General features: G+C 39.6%; 2 protein-coding genes across 2 annotated transcripts; both read right to left on the bottom strand.

Moving 5' to 3' along the window:
* Positions 1-4,049: 4,049 nt before the first annotated feature.
* Positions 4,050-5,953, bottom strand: LOC143848710 (uncharacterized). The gene has a single exon (XM_077357703.1). The coding sequence runs from the start codon at positions 5,742-5,744 to the stop codon at positions 4,341-4,343; it is 1,404 nt and encodes a 467-aa protein (XP_077213818.1). The 5' UTR covers positions 5,745-5,953; the 3' UTR covers positions 4,050-4,340.
* A 4,951-nt stretch (positions 5,954-10,904) lies between these two features.
* On the bottom strand, positions 10,905-20,594 carry UNE2 (Major facilitator superfamily protein). The gene is made up of 3 exons (XM_077357510.1): positions 20,149-20,594; positions 16,231-16,982; positions 10,905-11,706 (listed from the first exon to the last, which is right to left on the bottom strand). The coding sequence occupies exons 1-3, from the start codon at positions 20,440-20,442 to the stop codon at positions 11,184-11,186; spliced, it is 1,569 nt and encodes a 522-aa protein (XP_077213625.1). The 5' UTR covers positions 20,443-20,594; the 3' UTR covers positions 10,905-11,183.
* Between the last annotated feature and the right edge of the window lie 959 nt (positions 20,595-21,553).

Here is a 21,553-nt window from a genome sequence, read left to right as displayed (position 1 = left end):
TGTGAATTAAATATAACCCGAGCTCGATAAGGCTCGCGAGCCTGGCCGAGCCTAGTTCGAGCCCGAGCCGAGCAGCCGAGCCTGGCAGCCAGGCTCGGCTCGGCTCGTTTACGCCCCTACTTGCAAGACTCATTACCCAATCCACAAGCGTAAAAGAAAGTGAGTAGTGCCATTATCAAAATATGATATTACGGGTAGTATCAGTCCCTTAGCCTACCCAATCAATAAGCTTAAAAGAAAGTGAGTAGTGCCATTATCAAAATATGGTATTGCGGGTATCAGTCCCCTTAGCCGTGAAAGACACAAAGCATCAGTTATGTCTGCACGTCTTTTTCTCGGCGGGTCCACAACACAAGGGTCACAATCTGTCCTCGAACCATATAGCTTTGACAAGGGAAATGATATTTCTACCCCCTTCTCTTGTTACTGATATTGTGTCGGCCAATATATATATATTTTTTTATCAAGGATGGTGACCCAAATAATTCTTCTATTGGGCCCCACAAGGAAATGATCATAAAGCGCGCATCAAACAATCCTAGTACTGATGAAATCTCAGCTGTTCAAGGAGAAGTGGGAACCACATGGTAAGATTTTCCTATCATTGTTCACTTCAATTTTTGAGTCAATTATATGACACCCTACAATAATAACACTTAGATCATCCGATAAGAGGAGATTTTTGGGGCTAGGTTCATCTACGATGGGTCCCACTAAATTAACCGTAATCATATTATTTCTCTCCAAATTGTAGACAGAAATTTTTTTCCATCAGAAATGTTTTTCTTGCAATCCAAACAACGCCTTATGGTGCTATCCAGTCGAGGCACTATGCAATTTGAAACCTAGCTTCGACTAAGGAGAATAGAGAGGGAAATTATTCTCCTTTCTGACTAAAAAAGTCTCTCTATTGCGATAAAATCAAGGCTTGCGATTAAAACCATGTGTTGGGCTGATAGGTCTCTCTTACAGGATGTGCCTATCAAGTTCTAACGCTTAGAAACTGCCTCAAACGAATAAAAATCTCATTGCAAATAGATTTTACAACATTAAATTAAGTGGTTATACGAAAACCTAATTTTTAACTTGTCCAGTGTTGGGGCGATAGACAAGGTGAGCCCTTTAATCAGGTTTTCTTAGATTTTTGCATCCTAGACAAAGCTAACTTGTTTTATAAAATGCTTTTGGGGTGTGAGTTTTGAATGTGTCGGCTATTCTTTTTGAAATGTGGCTAGTTTCCAAAACCTTACTTCAGATTTATATCATTTCAGGTTTCCAACTCCTAGCACCTTTCAAACACGTTCATCGTCCGCACCACTGTGTGGCCACACGCGACCTGAAAAAAAGAAATGCTTAAAGATATCCCTCTTGGATCTATAATGCAACATTTGTGAAACAACCAGTTACTCCAAAAACTTAAGCGGTGAGAGTTGGTGTTATTTAATTATGGGAAATGATATCAGCATAACCATGGTTTGATATTTGCGCTAACCCATTAAGTCCTTTAGTATTTAAAGAGTTGTCAAAAGGTTGTTCCAGTTCCCAAAAAGCTCTCCCGAGCCGATTAAAGACAGAAAAGACAAGCGATAACCGTGCAAGTAACAAAATGTGGTTGTCCTGATATAATTTCCCTTAATTATTTATACTTCAGCACTTTCCCTTTAAGTGTGATTGTACCTTGAGGCAATAGCTTTGATACCCTGTGAACAACCAATTGCTTCAAAAGCTGAAGCTCTCAGAGTTGGTGTTATTTAATATCGATACCCTGTGAACAACCAATTGCTTCAAAAGCTGAAGCTCTCAGAGTTGGTGTTATTTAATATCATTTATACTTCAACAACGTGATTGTAGAGCAAAGAACAACAAAGCTTAAGCTCTTTAGCCCTGTTCGTTTAAGATTATGACAACTGATTGTCAGCTCCAAAACATTTATTAGGCTCAAAATTACATTTAGGGGCTGTTTGGATTCGTGGATTTTAGAATCCTTGATTTCCTCAAAATCCTACATGGAAGATGAGAGAAGGAGAGCGTATGTTGTTTTCAAATTTCACGCCCCTCTTTCAGTCGAGCCAGAGAGCAGGAGATCGTCCCGTTTCCAGGTTTTAGAAATCTCATGATGGGAGAGATTTCTAAAACTTGGATTTCTTACTTAAAATCCAAGAAACACTATGAGGACTGCATATAGCAGCTTGATCATGAACCCTCTTTGACACTATTTTCAAGCTAAAACCTAGATTTTAAAATCTGTGTATCCAAATGGCCCCTTAAATTTGAGTCCAATAATCCGTTTGGTCCACACAATCGGTTGTAATAACCTTAAACAAACAGGGCCTTAGAGTTGGTGTTATTTAATCATCATTTATACTTCAACAACGTGATTGTAGAATAAAGAACAACAATGCTATCACATGCCATTTAGCACACTTGTCAAATATATTCCTCGCCACCTAGGAAGTCTTTCAAGTTTCCACGTCATTTATGCATCCAACACGTGACCTAGATCTTTCTATCTACTTTTGAGAAATAGAGAAAGAACAGAAAAAAATAATGGAAAAATAGGAATCCTATGTAGTTGTGGCAAAATTGGCCTAACCGAATCAGAACTGAGCCGAAACTGAACCGAAAATTCGGTTTTGATTTGGTTAAACCAAACCGATTCAAATTTCGGTTTGGGGATCAAACCGAACCAAAACCGAATATTTCCAATGATTATGAGTAAGGGGTGGTAAAACCAAACCGATTCAAACTTCGGTTCGGTTCAGCTTGGGGTTCAAACCGAACCGAAACCGAACCATTGCCACCCATAATCATATGACTTAATAAAATGAGGCGCATCTGCATGGACCCCACCGTTTTCAATAGATCTTAATCATGTGCTAACGGGCCCTGTATTGGATAAGAAATCCTGATCGTCGGGTCAAAAGAGTGGGCAAAAGTGTAACAGAATGCTAATGACTCACAGCTGGCTGATGGGTACCTTTGCCTTCTTTTTCTTGCCACCGACAGTATCGTGTGTCGGCAACTGAATTACCGGCTGGTCCTCTACGGGACGAAATGGTAAAAATAACCCTATGAACATCCAATGGTGAGGAGTGCCGTTATCAAAATATGTAAGTATGGATTTCAAAATCCCTATGGATGTAACTTACATAGAGAGAGAGAGAGAGAGAGAGAGAGAGAGAAATTCATTAAAAAGAATTCTTGTTGGCTGTTGATGGCCTTTACTCACTAACCCCATGAAAATGAGACATAGGAAGAGGTGAGTAAAAGAACCGATAGAATTTGCTGAAGAGTTAGAGAGCTAGAAAGTTGAGTCATAGATGATAGACGCCCTTAATTATTAGTGGTTATTGAGATACTTTGTGCTTCCACTAATCCTTAGATATTACTTCTAAGGATATGGCTTGTCTTTGTTTTATTGGTCTGTATCCCTATTCTTGTGATAGGGTTAGTGTTTTGTATGGTAATGTCTTTCTCATTCTAATTAATAGGGGTCTCCGCCAAACCCCAGCTTACCTATTAAAAAAAAGGAAAGTGCTATTACTAGAAAGGGGGGCTGGACATCAATTTTCCCATCATTTGCCATTTGGGGAGTTACAAATTTCGTACTCTGCCCTAATCCCTACTCTTTTTTATTTATTTTTTTGTGCTGGAGGGAATTCCTTCCCACCCTGCTTTGTAGGGCGGGACTATTCACCAGGGATGCGCGAAGGCACCCGGAAGACCACGCACATCAGGTGAACAAGGGGGAATTCGAACGCTCGTTACTGGGGAGCAAACCCATGACTTTACGCCAAAGAGCCACACCCTTCCGGGTTAATCTCTAATCTTCATTGTACAAAAGACACGATTTGGTAATTGTGGGTCCCCAATGATGGGCCACCGTCCGATGAGATTCATACATTCTATCTAATCAATACAATACTTGACATGACCCACAATGAGCCCCACTGGCATTGATTTTGCAAGAAATACATCCAAATCAAGGAGACATCTCTGTCATTTCATATAAACTAAAAATCCTGAAACCTAAATCACACTTCCCCATATTATCGAAATTTCCATTATTCATTTCTCAAAAATATTCCCCACACATATCAAATAAAAACAAAGGCATTCTTTCCAACATTATTAATTTACCAGCCTTTCGCAGAGACAAGCAAAATTTTCTCACTTGCCTACTAAGAAATAGAGAAAGAAAAAAAATGAACTAGAGCTAATATTGGCACCACTTTTTTTTATATTGGCACTCCTCCATTTAATTTAAGAATGGTTCCATCCCAATATCAAAAAAGGGGGTGTGAGTATCAATTTGCAAGGGCAGAAACGACTTAATAGAGTCAGCTCTTCTTACCGTCACCTTCACCACCCTCTTCCAAATACGCCTTCTTTCTTCTCTCAGCCCTAGCAAACAGACAAATCACAAGGAAACACGTGGCGTAAATCCCATGCACCTTCCAATTAGTCTTAGGCGCTTGATACAACACCGCCCTGTGAAACACCGCTACATAATAATGTAGGCCCACGGCCAGGCCCACCACCATCTGGGCCAAGCCCAACACCTTCGAGCCCGGCCCATTCTTCTTAGAAAACACCACAACCAAGCCCATTAACTGCATCAAAAGATATAGCACATAACCCAAAGCCTGAAATATTTGCATGGAAACGTAACTCGACATAGAAGTGGAATAAAAGAACTGCAAAGGTTCAAGTCCTGTGGCCAAATAAGACAAAGAGAGTATGGCAAAATAGATAGAGAGATAGGCTTGGATAAAGATGAGGATTTTTTGTAGAGAAAAATAAGTTCTAATTTGTTTGTAGAGGAGAGAGAGGAGTAATAGAGGAAGGATTAAGAAAATGCATGAGATGAATGAGGCTATGAAAGGGGCATATTTGTGACCCACTAAGGGTTTAAAGCCTTCACTTATTTCTTGATTGGCTTTTGTGAGGTAGGCTTTTGATGTGGTTGAGATTTTTTCTAGGTCTGGTAGGATGGCTGCGTGGAATTTCGACGGTAGATCTCGGAATTTGATGATTAAATCTTCATCGTCCGTTTCCATGTCTGAGAATTGGGTGGGTTTTGTTTTGGGTTTGTTTTGGGTCTTTTGAGGTTTGGGCTGGTCAGATTTGGCTTGGGTTTTGGTTTTTGGGTCGGATTTGTATTGGGTTTTGGGTTTTGGGTCGGTGGGTTTTTTCTCTAGGGAGGGTTGCTCGGATTTCTCATGGGTTTTGGGTAGATCTAGTGATTTCTTGTTGAGGGGTGACTTGGGTTTTGTGGGGGTTGAGTTGTTTGAGGTAGAGGTGGGGTTTTTGAGATGGGTTTTTGTTGAATTACTGGTGGTTTTGATGGGTTTGGAGAGAGTGGTTTTTGTTGAATTGGTGGGGTTTTTTATGGGTTTGGAGAGAGTGGTTTTTGTTGAATTGGTGGTGGATTTGATGGGTTTGAAGAGAGAAGTTTTTGTTGAATTGGTGGTGGTTTTGATGGGTTTGGAAAGGGTGGTTTTTGTTGAATTGGTGGTGGGTTTGATGAGTTTGGTTTGGTTTTTGTTTCCTATGGTGTTTTTCTTCTTGGGTGGTTCTTCGTTTTCTATGGCTAATGTTTTTCTCTCAGATAGGAACTCTTTTTTCTGAAGTTGAGCTTCTGAGAATTTGCAAGCAAAATGAAGAAAAAGAACAAGGCAAAGAAGAAGGGAATTTCTAAAATTGAAGAACTGAACTTTAGAAGAAGAAGAAGAAAAACCCATTTGAAGAATTGGATTTTTTTTTGTAAGATCTGTAGGAGTTGAAATGGATTGAATTAGATCTAGGTTCTTGGAGATTTGGAGGAAGAGATAGAGGCAGAGCAATGGAAAGTGTAAGGTTTTATATGTGGAGAGAAAGTGGTGAGGGCAATTAATTACAAACCCATATTTTTGAGGGATGAGGACACTCACTCACATAAGGGTGCAAACAGACAAAGAGACTAGTAGACTACGCGGTTTTAAAGCAGCAACTTCACCACTATTCCTCGTAAAATATCAGGCAAAGGACTTCATATCCACTTAAATTTTAGCTAATCAAAGGATTGTATGTTGTCAATTTAACTATAGTGGGAACATCTTGCTGCAATATATGTGTTTGTTTCTGCTTGAAATAATGTCTCGGAATTTTCCTCGGCTGACCAATATACTGTTTACTCCATTGGGGAACTTGTGCTAGTGAGTCTATATGGTAAAAAGTATGGGCAGTAAAGTATGCGTAGTGCTGCCCAGATTGACCATTTTTACATATAAATTAGGGGTGCAAGTTGGGTCGGGTTGGGTCGAACTCCAGCTCAACCCAAGGACCCAAAACCTCAGTCCTAACACCCAACTAAACCCGAACCTTGAGTTAAGGAGGGTCAACCCTAACCCTAACCTAGCCCACAATTAAATCTCTCAACGCTAACCAAACCAAACCTGCCATTAATTCTATTAACCCTAACCAAACCCCCGTGTAACTTGATTTTCCATACAGGTTGAAATTGAAGTGGTGATAAAATTAAAGGGAAGCGAATTTCCACTAATTCTGGAATGATTTAGAGTGAGCTTAATGGGTGTTTCTTATAGAACACTCAAATGACAAACATAGAAAGAAATCAAGGTAGTTATGGAAAAAGATTCATATAGAGTATTGTATTCTAACCTAATTTTCTAATTCAATCTAGTCGCCTAATCTAGTTGGGTTGCCACATTCAACCAACTTGCCTAATCTACCGCTAGAAAATCCAACAGTGATATCTACAACTAATCCAACTGTTGGATCTCACATATTCTAACAGGGTTGCCCGAGGCTTCAACCCTAATCTAACGTTAAATTAAACGGTTAAGTGTGCACCTTTGCTTGTACATTTTTTTAGGACCTCTTTGGATATTCACCAAAGGTGGTTCTCTATTGCAAATATTGTTCATTGTTTTAAGTAGAATTTTTCAATATTACACAATAGTCCTCATGAATAGACATAAATGAAACAAATACGAAGGGTATTCTCGTATATTGATCAGCTCCATTTGGATCTAAGACCATCCATCATATTTTGTGGCTACATCTAGGTCACGGTCCGAAATAATTTTGAAAATTAGAATATGAATCCAATGGACACCGTTCAGTTCTAACTGTTAAACAAATCCTGTTCGTTTGGATCATTTGGATTGATTGGACAGCCTGGGGCCATTGAGAGAGTCCTGTTCGTTGATCAAGGTAAGGCTGCAACTTGGTCATGGACATGTTCTAACATTCTAGTCAAACCGTTTAAGCAGTAAATCATTGAGCTTCTTATCCATCAAATCTAAAACAAGAATACAATGGGTCTTCAACAATTAAGAAGTTGTGAAATGTTCGAAGCAAGGAGGCATATGAAATGATGTGAATAGGAGAAAAAGATGGAGTGGAGATGGAGAAGCCTTAAATGTCAACTAACTCTCACCTCTATGTTATCATGTCAGGCCTGTGTTTTTGGATGCAGAATTTGGTCTTCCACCCATGTGAAGAAATGGGTTGAATGTGACGAATCCTTATTCTAAACTTAGATATTGGTGCTTTTATAAAACTGAGTGACTAGTTATTGGCATGGAAAGCATTGGAAGAGGGCACTTCGCATCCAATGTGGAATGTGGTGGTTGTTTCTAGTATCAGCCATTCACTTTCCCGTCTACGGCTGAGATTAAAAAAATGGTTTTTCAGTTAGACTGATCTCAGCCATTCAGGGGAAAGTGACCAGGTGATTTTAGGCCACCCACTTAGTCGCGATGGAGGTGAAATCAACTTGTATAATAGAGGCTCAAATATTGATCTCTCTGCTTGATACCATCACTAATATACATATTATAATTAGAATACTGATATTGGCACTACCATGTTTTGATAATTGCACTAACTCATCTTGTCTTTTATAATTTAAACAGTTGTCAATGGTTATTATAGATCCCAACAAGTTCTCAGATAGGGCTGGCAATTTCACCCGGAAAAGCGGGGATCCGCTCCGCCCCGCCCTGCTTGGGGAGGGGATTCCCCGATTTGAGTGGGGAAGGGGATTTAAAAAATTCCCCGGTGCGGGGAAGGGGAGGAGAAGGGGATGGAGTTGGCCCCGCCCCGAATTAATGCCATTTTTTTCTTGTATTTTTTTAAGTGTTTTTTTTTTTTGGGAAAACTACTAGAAACCCCTTGGATCAAAACATATCTACAAGATTCTCCCAAAATTTTCATAATTTCCATTAGTACAGTTTTGTCCCTGACATAGCTTTTCATGTTTCTTTTACCCATAATCCATTGGGCATTGTCCCTCATTATATTAGTATATTACCCTTAGAAATCCCTAAAATCTTGATGAGTGATGAGATTTTATATGGTGTGTGCTCGTATAGTCCATTATTTTTCAAAAAGTAATGTATGGGCTACGCCATAGGATGGTTCAAACCGTCCATTTGATAGGCTACAATTTAAAAGTACTTTACAGGCCACACCACAGATCGTCCAAACCGTCCATTTGATGGGCCACAACGTAAATAGATTGCGGCCCAAAAATCATTTCCATAGGATGATTGCAACCCTCCGATCTATAGAAGGTACCATAATATGCAATTCCTTTATAGATCAGAGGGTTGGGATTATCCTATGGAAATGATTTTTGGGCCAGAACCTATTTACGTTGTGGCCCATCAAATGGACAGTTTGGATCATCCTACAATGTGTCCATCAAGTGGAAGGTTTGGATCATCCTATGCCTATGGTAGTATGGTGTGCCCATCAAATGGACGGTTTGGATCTTCCTATGGTGTGGGCACGTACAGCACTTTTTGGCAAGTGGGATTGGGAATTAGGGATCTGCTAGGGACTAGTGATCAATTAAATGAATCTGAGAGCAACCACCTTTGTCCCCAGGTTAATAAAATGAATAAGACAAAATCTTAGCCTATGTGGGTTGTGTGGCTACTCTCACATGCAACAGCCAAGCCGCAACATGCCTGAAGTGATTGTCCCTAACAAATCTTTAGTTTTAAACCTAACATTTAACAAAGTAAAATGAGGAAGTAAAATGATTGTCAACGAAGGATGCGGGGTGGGGAAGGAGAGGGGATGGGGATTAGATATTCCCCGTGGGGAGGGGAGGGGGATTCCCGACCATCCCCGCAGTGGGGAGGGGAAGGGGAGGGGGAAAATTCCCCGCAGAGGGGAAGGAGTAGGGGACCCCAACATCCGGCCCCTACCCGCCCCGTTGCCAGCCCTATTCTCAGAAGCTAATTAAAAAAGAAAAACAACCTGAGTTTGTGCAATTATCAAAACATGGTAGTGCCGATACTAGTGGTCTATAATTATATCTCAAATCACATCTCTTGTATATTCCCGTGACTATAATTATTGAACTTATGTGATAAGAGCGCTAATAGAGCTGATAGGGGGTAGGGCCCAACCGGCCACTTCTCCCTTAAGTGGGAGATGGTGGGAATCACCTCTAAAGTCCAAAATAAGGTAGTCAGGGTCCCTATATTTATAAGAAAATGATATGGAGACCTGGAGTAGGACCTAAAACGGACCTGCAATGAGAATATGCCATGTGTTAAAGAAAAATTTACTTTTTGATGATTTCCCTAAGCTTAAGGGATTCTCACGTCACTAGTGATGTTGTGGCGTGAAACAATTTGTCTGGCTCCTTTCAGGTCATGCTCTCGGCTTCACCAGCATTAAGGGCCACTTATCCCTTAAGTGGGGAGGTCGAGGGAATCACCTCTAAAGTCCAAAATAAGGAGTTTAGGGGTCCTATAATTATAATATGGGCCCTACACGTGCTGTCAGGGAATCGCCCGTATAACTCAGAATATGGACATTTTCATGGAAAATGACATAATTTTTGTATTTTAGGGAAATTATTGTACTAAGAATAGGGTTGGGATTTGACATGAGGTCTTCGTTGTAGATTGTATTTTCTATTTCTAACATCGGCATATAGTAGAAGCTCTTGTACTGCCTTCACCAGTGGACATAATCACATAAATCTCGTGTTCTTGATTGTTAAGATGATATCCTCACTCCCTTGTTAAGATGAAATCCGCAAAGGGTTTTCTGATTACTTATTTAGAGCTGTTTGAGGAATTGTAGCAACTTTTAACAGATAATTTAAAACCTATAAATTAAAGAAAGGAGTGTCATTATTGAAAAAGGGAGTGCAGCTATCAAATTCGGTAAGTGTATCACATAAACAAGTTAGGGGGTGTCCCCGAATTACCTGATTAAAAAAAGATGTTCTCTCTTTAAGAAAATTTGTTCTTTCTATGATTTAGAGAAAAAAGATATGTCTGTGGTTTATTTAGAGGGATATCATCATAAATCGAAGGTTAAGCATTGAAAAAGAAAGAAATTTTGGAAAAGTTAATTTTTCTTTCCAAACATTTCAAGAAAATTCCTAACCATCATTCATATCGAATGCCCAGAAGAAACCAGCTTCAGCATGGAAGGAAGTTCATAGTAAGTGGCAGAATTGCTGAATTGTCAGATGCCAACTTCATCAAAAGGTTTAAAAATGTAACCATATAACATGATTATTTTTCACAAGAAATAGATCAAAAATTGAAAAATAAAATTGCTTAATCGCTTCATACCATAATAATTGCTTAATAATCCCTGAAATGGAAAACAAATAATCTAGATTCACATTTCGGCCTCCAATAGGGTCTGTTTGAATGTCGATAATACATATTTGAATAAGTTATCTCCTCACATTGTTTAAGGAAGACCAGTAACAAGATGACTTGAAATCCTTCTGGTGCAGTTCACCCATCAACTCATTTTCCTGTGTTCTGCAAATCTGATGTTTGTTGAACTGTAAGAGATAGTTCAAACTTCAAACCAACCAAAGCACTTGAACTGTTATGTATGGCTACCAATGTTCCTTGTGAATGCCTTATGGGAAGCTACTGAGTCCCCAAAAAATGTATTATCATATGATTAATGTTATACAAAGTACAATTCAGTAACTAAATTACAAACTTCCAGCAATCAATCAACTGAATCTGCTCAATATCAATATGACTAAGAATGGTAAAACCCAACTAACTATTTTGCCGGGCACATCATCCCAAGCGTACAAAAAATCAACTGCAGCCTAATTTCCAAGAACTGCATTAACTGATCCAAAGACGTTTCTTCTTGCATTTGCTTGACTCAGCTCATTAATCGCCCAAATTTGAAAATGTCAGTTCCTGGGAAAGTACTGTATTCTCATCAGTGTCATCAATTTCCAAATCTTCATCTCCGTAATCCATGTCAATCACGGTCCTATCCTTTCCGAATAGCTCCTCTGATTCAGACAACTGAATTTGAGAATAATCTCCAGCAGTCGTATGATTGTCTGACTCGATCTGTTGCATTTCTGATTCTATTAACAAATCCATCCGGGCTCGCTCTCTGTCTCTGGGATAGGTGAAGTAAAGAAAGGAATAGGTGAGGCAACAAAGAAACATTGGAATTCCTATTGCAGTGTAAAGGGCCTTGGCCAATGCAGCAGCATTCTCTCTATCTGTCTCAATCTCATCAACCTCGCTTGAACTCTTGGGAACTTTATAACCATACACATGCTGAGACAGAATCCCAACAATAGGGGGAGCAAATGATGCAAGTGTGGACTCGAATGATCGATCTAGAGCATAGATGCTTGACCTTGATTTCTGTGGGACTATCTCTGCAAATATGGGACTGCAAAACATCATAAGTCAATGAAAAAATAAATGAAATAGCTATATATAGCATAAAATGGGTTTTTCAAATAATGGATAAACAAGTCATACACTTGATTTGCCAAAACTGTCTAGACAATAGTGGTCTGAAATGTATTTGGAGAGCATAAAACTAGCAACAGACCAGAGGTATATCATCCTAGAGAATCTATTTCCCAAAATGGCATTCATACATTCGTGTGCGAGAGTGCATATCTTCTAGTGGATAGGCCAACATTGCTTATTTAAGGACCTTTCTTACATTGATAATTATCAAATATACGACGACTGATGGGAAACCACCCATCGTTCCTTCTATATGTAAATCAATGAAGTTACATTAAATAGAACAAATACGTAGATTATAACAATATAGAAATCACATAAATCAAGGAAACAAGACAACACAATCATTCACGATTTCATTGAGTTTTAATTTATTTACTTTTTGAAGGATAATTGAGTTTTAATTTATTATCAAAATTATTCGTGCTAATAGTTCCATCTTTTAAGGGACCTCTACCATACCATTTATCATTCCAGAAAGAAATATTTCCTTTGTCAATTATCCATCTACCGTTTTCAATCCATTTATCTCTGATTTTTATTATATCTTTGCCACTACTAGACTTACCATTTTACACATTTAGATAATTATTATGTTGATTTGGCATATTTAGATATCATAAATCTGCTCCAAAGGGAATTATTTTCATGAATGCGGTGGAGAGATTTAAGTCTAAAAGCTTTACTAACATAAGAAAGGGAGCGAAACCCAGCCCTCCATTTTTCTCGTTACACATTTTCTCCCTGGAGATCCAATGATAAGAATCGACAATAAAATTACTTAAATAAAATTCTTCATACTATTGTAGTGTTATGTACTGCATTTTATAATAGGCTACTTGTATTGGCACTGCCATCTTTTGATAATTGCACTAACTTTCATTGTCTTTTATTTTTTAATTGGCTTTTGAGAGCTTTTTGGAAATTGTTATAACCTTTGACAGCTGACACACGTGTCCTGCCGTGTCCGACACGACACGCGTGTCCACCCTTGTCGACACTCCTTTGGACACTTCTATATTTACTGCTATAAGTGTTGGAGTTAATGTGGGCGTGTTGACACATTTTTTTGCCCTTTCAAGTGTGACATTCTGTTCTATTGTTGCATATTGTGTTTACCTCTTTTATTATTAATTGTTCTTTTATTATAAACTCTTTTTTAGGTCTTCTATAACTAATATTTGTTGTTGTATCGTATATACACTTTCTATTTTAGCCGTGTCCCCGTTTCTAAATTTTGGGAGTTCGCTGTCTGACACTCCGTCTCCGTGTCGACACGTGACACCCGTGTCCGTGTCCACATATCATAGTATTTAGTATGTTAGTGGTATATTATACCATCATGTGTCACATAGTTTTATTTATACGAATTGCATGTTAAATGTGGTGTATGTATTGTGAATAAAGATATATGTTAATTACATATAAAATGTGGAATCTATCTAAATTATTAGGCATGTGAGACAACTCATGTCACTTGGTGTTCGATGTTGTTAGACCATTATGAGAGGTTTTTTAGCTTATGTGATGGTTTGTGTGTGTGTATTCTTCTTATTTTAGCATTTCCTGAAGTTTCATCTTAAATGTTCATCGTTTGCATATGTTTCCTTAGAATTCTGTGATTTTTCAGGATTTCCACAAAAATTTTCATTTGAAACTGACATGTTTCCATTTCCTTGATGAATGAAATGAATAACAAAACTACAACCTGAAACCTTGTTGGTAAAACTGACTAGGTCATGGTTAGATATATCAACTTGCCTACAATTTCCTGATGTCTATTTATATCATCAAGTGGTTGGCTGACATCTGAGCATAATCCATGATATGGGATACACCAACATTATTAGTCTCTGATGGCAGGTCTAGTGTATATTTTCTCAGTGACAAGAAGACCCGAAGTGGATTTGGCCAACTCAATCCCTAGAAAGCATCTCAAATGGCCACTGTCTTTATTATTAAAGACCTTCCGAGGCACTTTTCCACTAATGCATCTCTCCCTCATCCTATCCTGCAAGTATAATGTCATCCACATACACAATCAGGGCATTGGTGTGTTTGTGGCCGTGATGGTTACTATGAGAACTGCTTCTTGTTAATCTTAGCCCCTCACTTCGGCGGATCATCAAGAGTGAACTCAACATACCCATGCCTAAATATTAGTATCTTTTTAGATTCCAGAGGATAGTAAGAGTGCTCCTTATGAACATCAGTGTATCCCACCATAATGGAACTACCGACTTTTGGAGAGAGCTTTCGAGATGTTGAGGGTATATTGACAAAACAAATGCAACAAAAGGAAGAGCGTAGTATACTTAAGTAAATGACCTTTAATAAGACGATACTTGGATTATACTGAGATAATGCTTGGCAACTTTGTGATGCTGATCCAGATACATAATAGTATGATCTATGTCTTGATAATGAGGCTACAATAAGCAAGTTCTACCTCTGTTTTTTTATCCACGAGAGGAGGATCCCTCAAGAAGAAGTTTCTTAGTGTAACATGTAATAGATATTGAAAAGTACTATATGCCATGTTGAACATAGTTTCATTGCTCTAAGGACTTGTAAAGGGAGTTCTTGTAAAATGAATGTGATGAACATGTCGTATCCTTGCCAAGCTCTCCAAGAATATATCAAACCTTATCTATTCATCTTGAGACTCTTGATTAGATGATGATCAAAGTCTTCATCATTCAATTAAGATAATCGAAAGCAATGAGAGCTTTTTTCAGAGTTTCGAAGTTCAACTTGAACATGCATACTTTGAACCTCGAATTCTTGTGGGTGAGACTATGAGAGTAATGAGGAGTTACATCGTTCATACAAAGTCAATAGATTGAGAACTTGAGCTAGAATCTTTGGAAAAAGTGTTTTCATGCCATAATAAGCTAATCCTTTGCTGTCCACGATTCAAAATTAGCATTTTTCTCACAAGGCATTTTCCTTCTCATTCCTTTGGTTCTTTGTATCCATTGAAGTGGAGGAATCAAGGAGCTGTCAAGATGACCCATTGCCACAAGCAATGATAAGAACTTGATGATTCTAGCAAATGAAATTGTCACGGGAAAGTTCAATGGTCTCATAGTGTGGAAGGAGAGAAAATATATGCTAGAAGAAGGAAGACTAAGGTAGAAATAGCAACATGAGGCAAATGAGATAGAGGGAAAAGGTGAAAACAAAAAGAAGACAACACATATGTCTAACCATATATGGCGTGGTAATAGAATATAGAAGATCCAATCTTATATATTCTTTTCCTTCTTTTCTCCATCCATAAGTTCCTTTATTGTTTTCTTCTTCTTTTTCTCTAAATATGCCTGGTCGTTTCTGTTGCATTCGGCCTTGTTGTTGTTGTTGTTGGTGGCTATATACCCGGTCGTTTGCGTTTCTTTCGGCCTTATTGTTATTTCTTCCAGGCGACGTGCTGTTCACCGTCATTTGTTGTTTTTCGTGTGCTCCTTTCTTGCATTCGATCACCTTTTTGGTGGTTGTACTTCTTCTATTAGCGTGGTGTTGCTCCGCTGACGTCTCTAGTCATGGTGCTTTGCCATTGTTCATGTGCACACCTTTGGTGTGCTTATTTTGTTCGATGGATCCTAGTTGTTTCATTGCCGAGGTGCCTCTGTTTGATAGCTTGTGGTATGCAGATTAGTTAGCCATGCTCTGATTCAGGGGAGGCTTTGTGGTGATCGCTCTGGTCGTAGTGCTGATTCAGGGGAATGTGTTGTTTTCTGATGGTTGTTCATCTTGCTGTTGTACTCACTGTGGCCGTTGCTATCTTTTATTATATTTTTCACTATGTATTCACCACACCAGCTTGAGGGTAAGTGTTGTACCAAGCTGGTTGTGTGGATCGGATTATTGCCTTTTTGTTGTATGGATATTTTAGTTGTTTACTGTAGTTTTCTTTGTAACAAGTTGGAGTTCTATAGTATATACACTCAAGCTTGAGGGGGAGTGTTGAAGATTGTAGAAGGGAACAGTGGTCATTACATGTATAAGAGGAGGGTATTGTAGTCTTTATATACATGTACCCTAGTTGGTCCTATATATACGTCATATTCATACGTCATATTCATGGGAGAGCTCCTTAGTGGAGAATCTCACCATCTTCTCCCTCACTCTTCTCCTCCTTCTCTTCCTAATCTCCATTCTAACACCATTAAAGCAAACAAAGCTGTTTTTTATTTGTTGGCAAGGCAGAACCATGATGAAACTCATGATGCTAATAACTTGATTGATTGAGAAAGTTTGTTTATTCCATCATCTTATGTAAAATCAGATTGTCCTTTTCAAAGTCCAGAACTATTATTACCATTCCATGAGAAGATGGGACCAAATATGGGATCCGATACTATGACAATTTACTGTATACTGTCAGTGTTCCATGACAAATAGATATTAAAGCTAGGTTAGATAGAGTGAGCCATACTTGTTTGTAGCAGGAGCATTCCATGATATGCAGAACCCCATGATGAACAAGACCAAACCATGCATAAATCCACTAGAGGGATCGTCAGGTAAAACCAGCATCAACACGGCTGCAAGTGGGATGGCTGAACCTGAGCTTATCTGTGATAAAATTATCCTGCCAGAGTTTGGTAGGCGCTTGGCAAGAATATCCCCCATCTTTCCTCCAAACAGTCCTCCAAGTGAACCAGCAACAACAAACATGCCCATGAGGAGTGCCGTTTCTTTGTGAGAGAAGCCAATGAGCTCCAACCACATTGGTGCAAACGCTAACGATGACCATGGGAATGACCCAATAACACCCTGAGTTACGATTATCTGGAAAGACCGAATTTTCATTACCGCCTTTGCTTCATGGGCCAGTTCCTTCAATTCCAACCATAAGGATTTACGCAAAATGGGATCATCACTTTTACTAACACCATCAACAAATCGTGGGTCATCAGCAAAGAGGCGGACCAGAACTCCTACAACAATACTCACTATAGCAACCAGGTGGAAAGAAATTCTCCAACCAGGGATCCCCATGAATGATGTTGAAGCTAGAAGAACAGATAAGAGGCCACCAATGATAGAACCAAGGTTTCCAGTTAGTTGCAGCCATCCGAAAGCTATACCACGATTGTTGTCATCAGTAGAGTCTGCAACAAGGGACAGAATGGCAGGTGTCACTATGGCAAGCCCAATCCCATTCAAGCCTCTTGATATTGCAACCTGTATAGCAAACATAAGATACCTTGAATTAGATTTAAGATAGACACAGCCAACTTTTAGCAAACCAACAATTTCCTTGACACTGTTTAGTTTGGAGATAGCAATGCTTTCAAATGCATAAAATGCAGCCAAAGTCAATTTTCAAATTGATAGATAGTTATGTACTAGCCCACTTGACTGCATGAGTAGAATATGTATAACTAGAAAAAAGAAAGAATAAGCAATATATCTAACTGAATTTGACTTGACACTAAGATTAAACAGAGAAGGACGTTCTGCATAACCCATCCCCCTCCGAAAACAGTGGTTGCCAACTCACTGCAGCTCTCTGGGCATCTTCGTGCTAGTTCTGAATATAAAAACTTCCAAAAAAACATAAAAGGAGAAATACTCAACAACATTCAAAGATAATCAACCAAACATCAAATCCTAGAGACAACCAATTTGCCAAATGTAAGCTTCCTTCAGCATTTTAGCAACCCAAACACGAAAAACCCTTGTTCCATCTTTCGATCATGATATTGCAAGAAAACAGTGGAATTACCATCCAACACAACCGTTGGTAGAATGTTGATTCCTCAACACAAGTCTCGACAGAAATTCATGTTAAGCTAAACAGTTCAATTTTTTAAAAGCTTAATGCTGTAACAGCTGTGCTCTAAAGACACTAATTGTTAGGGGTAAAATTTGACCCCCGATGAGAGGCCGACATGTGGCGTAGTGAAGCTTAAAGGCTGGAGAGGGTAAATGGGTAATTTTATAGCTCTATTGGAAGCCATAGAAAGCATAGAACTACAGCTACCAAAGATAGACTTGGAATTCTTTTTTTCTTTTTCTTTTTTTTTTTTTTGGGGGGGGGGGGGGGGGGGGGGGGCTAGATGTACGCGGCCTTACGCTTTGCAGAGAGGCTATTTTCGTAACTCGAACGCGTGACGACCAGGTCACAGTGGAGCCACCTTACCGTTGCGCGCCAAGGCTCGCCCTCTATAAACTTGGAATTCTAAAATCCAGGAAAATAGACCAATCCGAGTAAAGTCCCAGAAAGGCAAGATTCCTTTCTTGCCTAGGACTCCATACTAGGGGGAACAAACTCAAGGTATGCATCTCATTTGGTTATTTTCAATTCACGGAGCCCTCAGAGATCTCAAGTTGTATTGTTGCCTGCAAAACAACCAGTTACTCCAAAAGCTTAAGCTGTTGGAGATGGCGTTATTTAATCTTTTATACTTTAACACTCGCCCTCACGTGTGGCCCCTCTTTTGGGTTTGCCTACACGTGGCACATGCGAGACCTCTTTTGGGTTTGGCCATTGCATGCGGATTTTTCACAAGACCTTTGCTCTTCTGATACCAAGTGAAACAACCAGTTACTCCAAAAGCTTAAGCTGTTGGAGATGGTGTTATTTAATCTTTTATACTTTAACATTGCCCATTCTGACTTAAGCGTCGGAGAGTCCCCCAGAGTCCAAACTCCGACGGTTTTCCGATGCTTCTCTGCGTTCGCAAGTCACGGGTCATCTCTTTAGGGAGCCAGTTCAGCACCGATAGCCATCCTAGAGCCTAGGTCAGTTTTTTTTTTTTTTTTTTTTTTTTTGGATTAGCAAGCGTAGGTCAGATTTGAACAGCAAAAGATTGGTGTCGTCCGTGGAAAGCGAAAGAATCGCTGCAGATCTTAGCATGGCAACGAGAAGAAGCAACTATAACACTCATCAGGGTACACACTCTAAGCACAATGTGAAATCTAAAACTAGGGGACCACCCCAGGTTGATTGCCTCTAAGCCCGACCACTCAGCCCAATCTAAAACCAAGGGACCACGCCAAGTTGATTGCCCATAAGGCCAACCTACTCGATTCGATATAAAAACCGAGGATGACCCCGGGTTGATCTCTCATAAGGCCAACCTACTCGGTCCGATCTAAACCTAGAGGGACCACCCTAGGTTGATCACTCATAAGGCCGACATATTAGGCCCGATCTCAAATATGGGGACCACTCCAGGTCGTCATGAAGCCCAATACAAACCAGAGAGGACCGAAGTAAAATCTGGGGCAACCTCAGGTTAGTACCGAAAGTCCCAGACCCTTCTGGGCTAGGAGAGTGATGATAATGCCGAGCTTGATTAGTAGGATACCAATCACCCAAAAACACTGATTCTTTACCTCGTGTATGAACCAAGTGGGGCCAGTCGCCTCCAACCCGATCCATCCGAGGTAGGCAGGCTATGCTCGGCACGCTTCTATGCTCAGTTCAGAGAAGCAAAATCGAGCAGCCCGGGCAAGTTTGAAGAAAGCTGGTGTGCTCCTAAGCTCGATTCAAATGTTCAATGAAGATAAAGCGGAGCAAAGCCAAGGTACGTTGAAGAAAACATGCATGCTATCAAGCTCGATTCAAAGAAGAAGTCGAGCAAAGCCCAAGTACTTTGAAGAAAACATGCATGCTATCAAGCTCAGTTCCAAGAAAATGAAGATGAGCAAAGCTAAGGTACTTTGAAGAAAACATGCATGCTATCAACCTCGGTTCGAAGAAGATGAAGCCGAACAAAGCGCAAGTTCTTTGAAGAAAATCTGCATGCTGTCAAGCTTGGCTCAAAAAGTCAAGCAAAGCCCAGGCACTCGGAAGAAAATCGGCATGCTACCAAGAACGGTCTTAAGATGACAAAACAAGGACAACACCCCTCCGACCAACCTAAACGGTCCAAAGTAAATAGAAGGCCTCTGACCGACCTAAACAATCCGAGGTAGACAAAAATCTTGAACCGACCTAAATGGTAGGAGGTGGATGAAGGCCTATTGACTGACCTAAATGGTCTAAGGTGGATAAAAACCTTCGACTGACCTCCGCCTGGATGGACCAAGGTGGTCGGCCTGAAGGCCGACCTAGATGGACCGATGTGAAAACCAAGAAGCAATTCCCATTCTAACACCTAAATTTCAATTTCGGTGTAGACCAGACCGAGGATCTCATAAATTACGCAGTTTCATCAAACATTGAACACAAAAAACCTAAAAATGAAAACATTTTACCATCAAACTATATAAATTCATAAGAGATCGGAATCAAAAGAATCAAAGCAATCTAAAAAGGACCCAATTGCTTAATTCAAAGTGGGTTCCACCTTAACAAAATTTAGGAACTGTTTGGAGATAGAGAGAAACGATTTGAGACCTGGAAGAAAGTGGAGGAAATGGCGACGAGGAAAGTAGCAGCAGCCCATAAAAAAGCGCCGAGGGAGATAACGTGGGCACGATTATAATGGACGGAGAGATAGGCGGCGAGAGGGTAACAGGAGGATTGAACGATGGATCGGAAGAGAGTGAGAGATCCGAGAGCTGTGGGGGTTGCGTTGAGCGCGGCTCCTACTTCTTTGTATACTCCAGGTAGAAGAGCCTCGTCTGCTCTCTCCATTATCCCCGCTAGATTCACCAATACAAGCGTTATAGTCTCTTGCATCATCTTCATCTTCCCCTTCTCTCTGTTTTTTTTTCTATTTTCTGCTCGAGCGATCGAGCGAGAAGGAAGAGAACTTGCTTTTGGTCTGTGCTACTTGTTGACTTGGCAATCTTATCAGAGAGAGAGAGAGAGAGAGAGAGAGAAGGAGAGAGGATGTTGGGTCCAATCAGACTATAGAGAGAGAAATAGTTAGCAAAGCTCTGTTTTAATCGGAGTTATTTTGAAAATTGATTTCTGAGAAAAACGTTAAAATCACGTTTTAGAGGGTATTTAAATGCATTTAATATAGGAAATGATATCTGCACAACCATATTTTGCTAATTGCTCTACACTTTGTCTAGAGGGATTTGCTAGGGAGCATCGCAGAACTCATTTCTCAGACCGGCTGTTGCATGAGAGAGAAGCTGCATATGATGAATTAAATGAAAATGACAACTGCTCTTCCATGCAATAGCTGGTCCGAAAAATACCTTCTGTGATGGTCCCTAGCAAATCCTAGTACCAGATGAGAGTTAGTTAAATTAGAGTAGACAACTAGGTTAGATTAGGAATATCACTCCCTAAAGTTGATCCATGTCTTCTTATGTTTATTTCTTAAGTGCTTTGTATAAATAGTTAAATACACATTATATAGGGAATTGATATCCCCCACTCTCCCCTAAACCATTTCTCTGAGAATGGTTCACTCCTCGAGGATAAATTCGCCGCCTTTAACATTTTTCTTTGCCTTTAAAACTTAACGAATAATGTTAAAGGGAAGGATTTTATTGACGACAACACTGAGATTAGCATATTTCTTTATTTTCTTTCTACTAGGATTAGTATCTTATTTTTAGGAAGTTTATCTTTTTCTAGCATTAGTTTCCTGTTTTGTTTATCTTTTAAGTGGGAAAGAGATATTGTTGATTTATTAGGATTTAGTTTCTTGTATTACTATAAATATGAGAGCATGTATGTGAGAGAAAATCAATCATGGAATAATATCAAAGACTTGTTATCTCTCTCTCTCTCTCTCTCTTCTTACTCTTCCTAGTGGATTCTAAGATAATTTTCGAATCGTACGCTTCTGTTGCGACTTTCGTTCGGATCGTACGATTCAATTGTGATTTCCGCTTGATCC

The sequence above is a fragment of the Tasmannia lanceolata genome, unplaced genomic scaffold (genome assembly GCF_043159265.1).
Source record: "Tasmannia lanceolata isolate RefF3 unplaced genomic scaffold, GAP_Taslan_0.1 ptg000016l, whole genome shotgun sequence".
NCBI classification, from domain to species: Eukaryota; Viridiplantae; Streptophyta; class Magnoliopsida; order Canellales; family Winteraceae; genus Tasmannia; species Tasmannia lanceolata.
The sequence above is the reverse complement of the archived record's forward strand: the minus strand, read 5'-3'. Positions and strand labels throughout refer to the sequence as shown.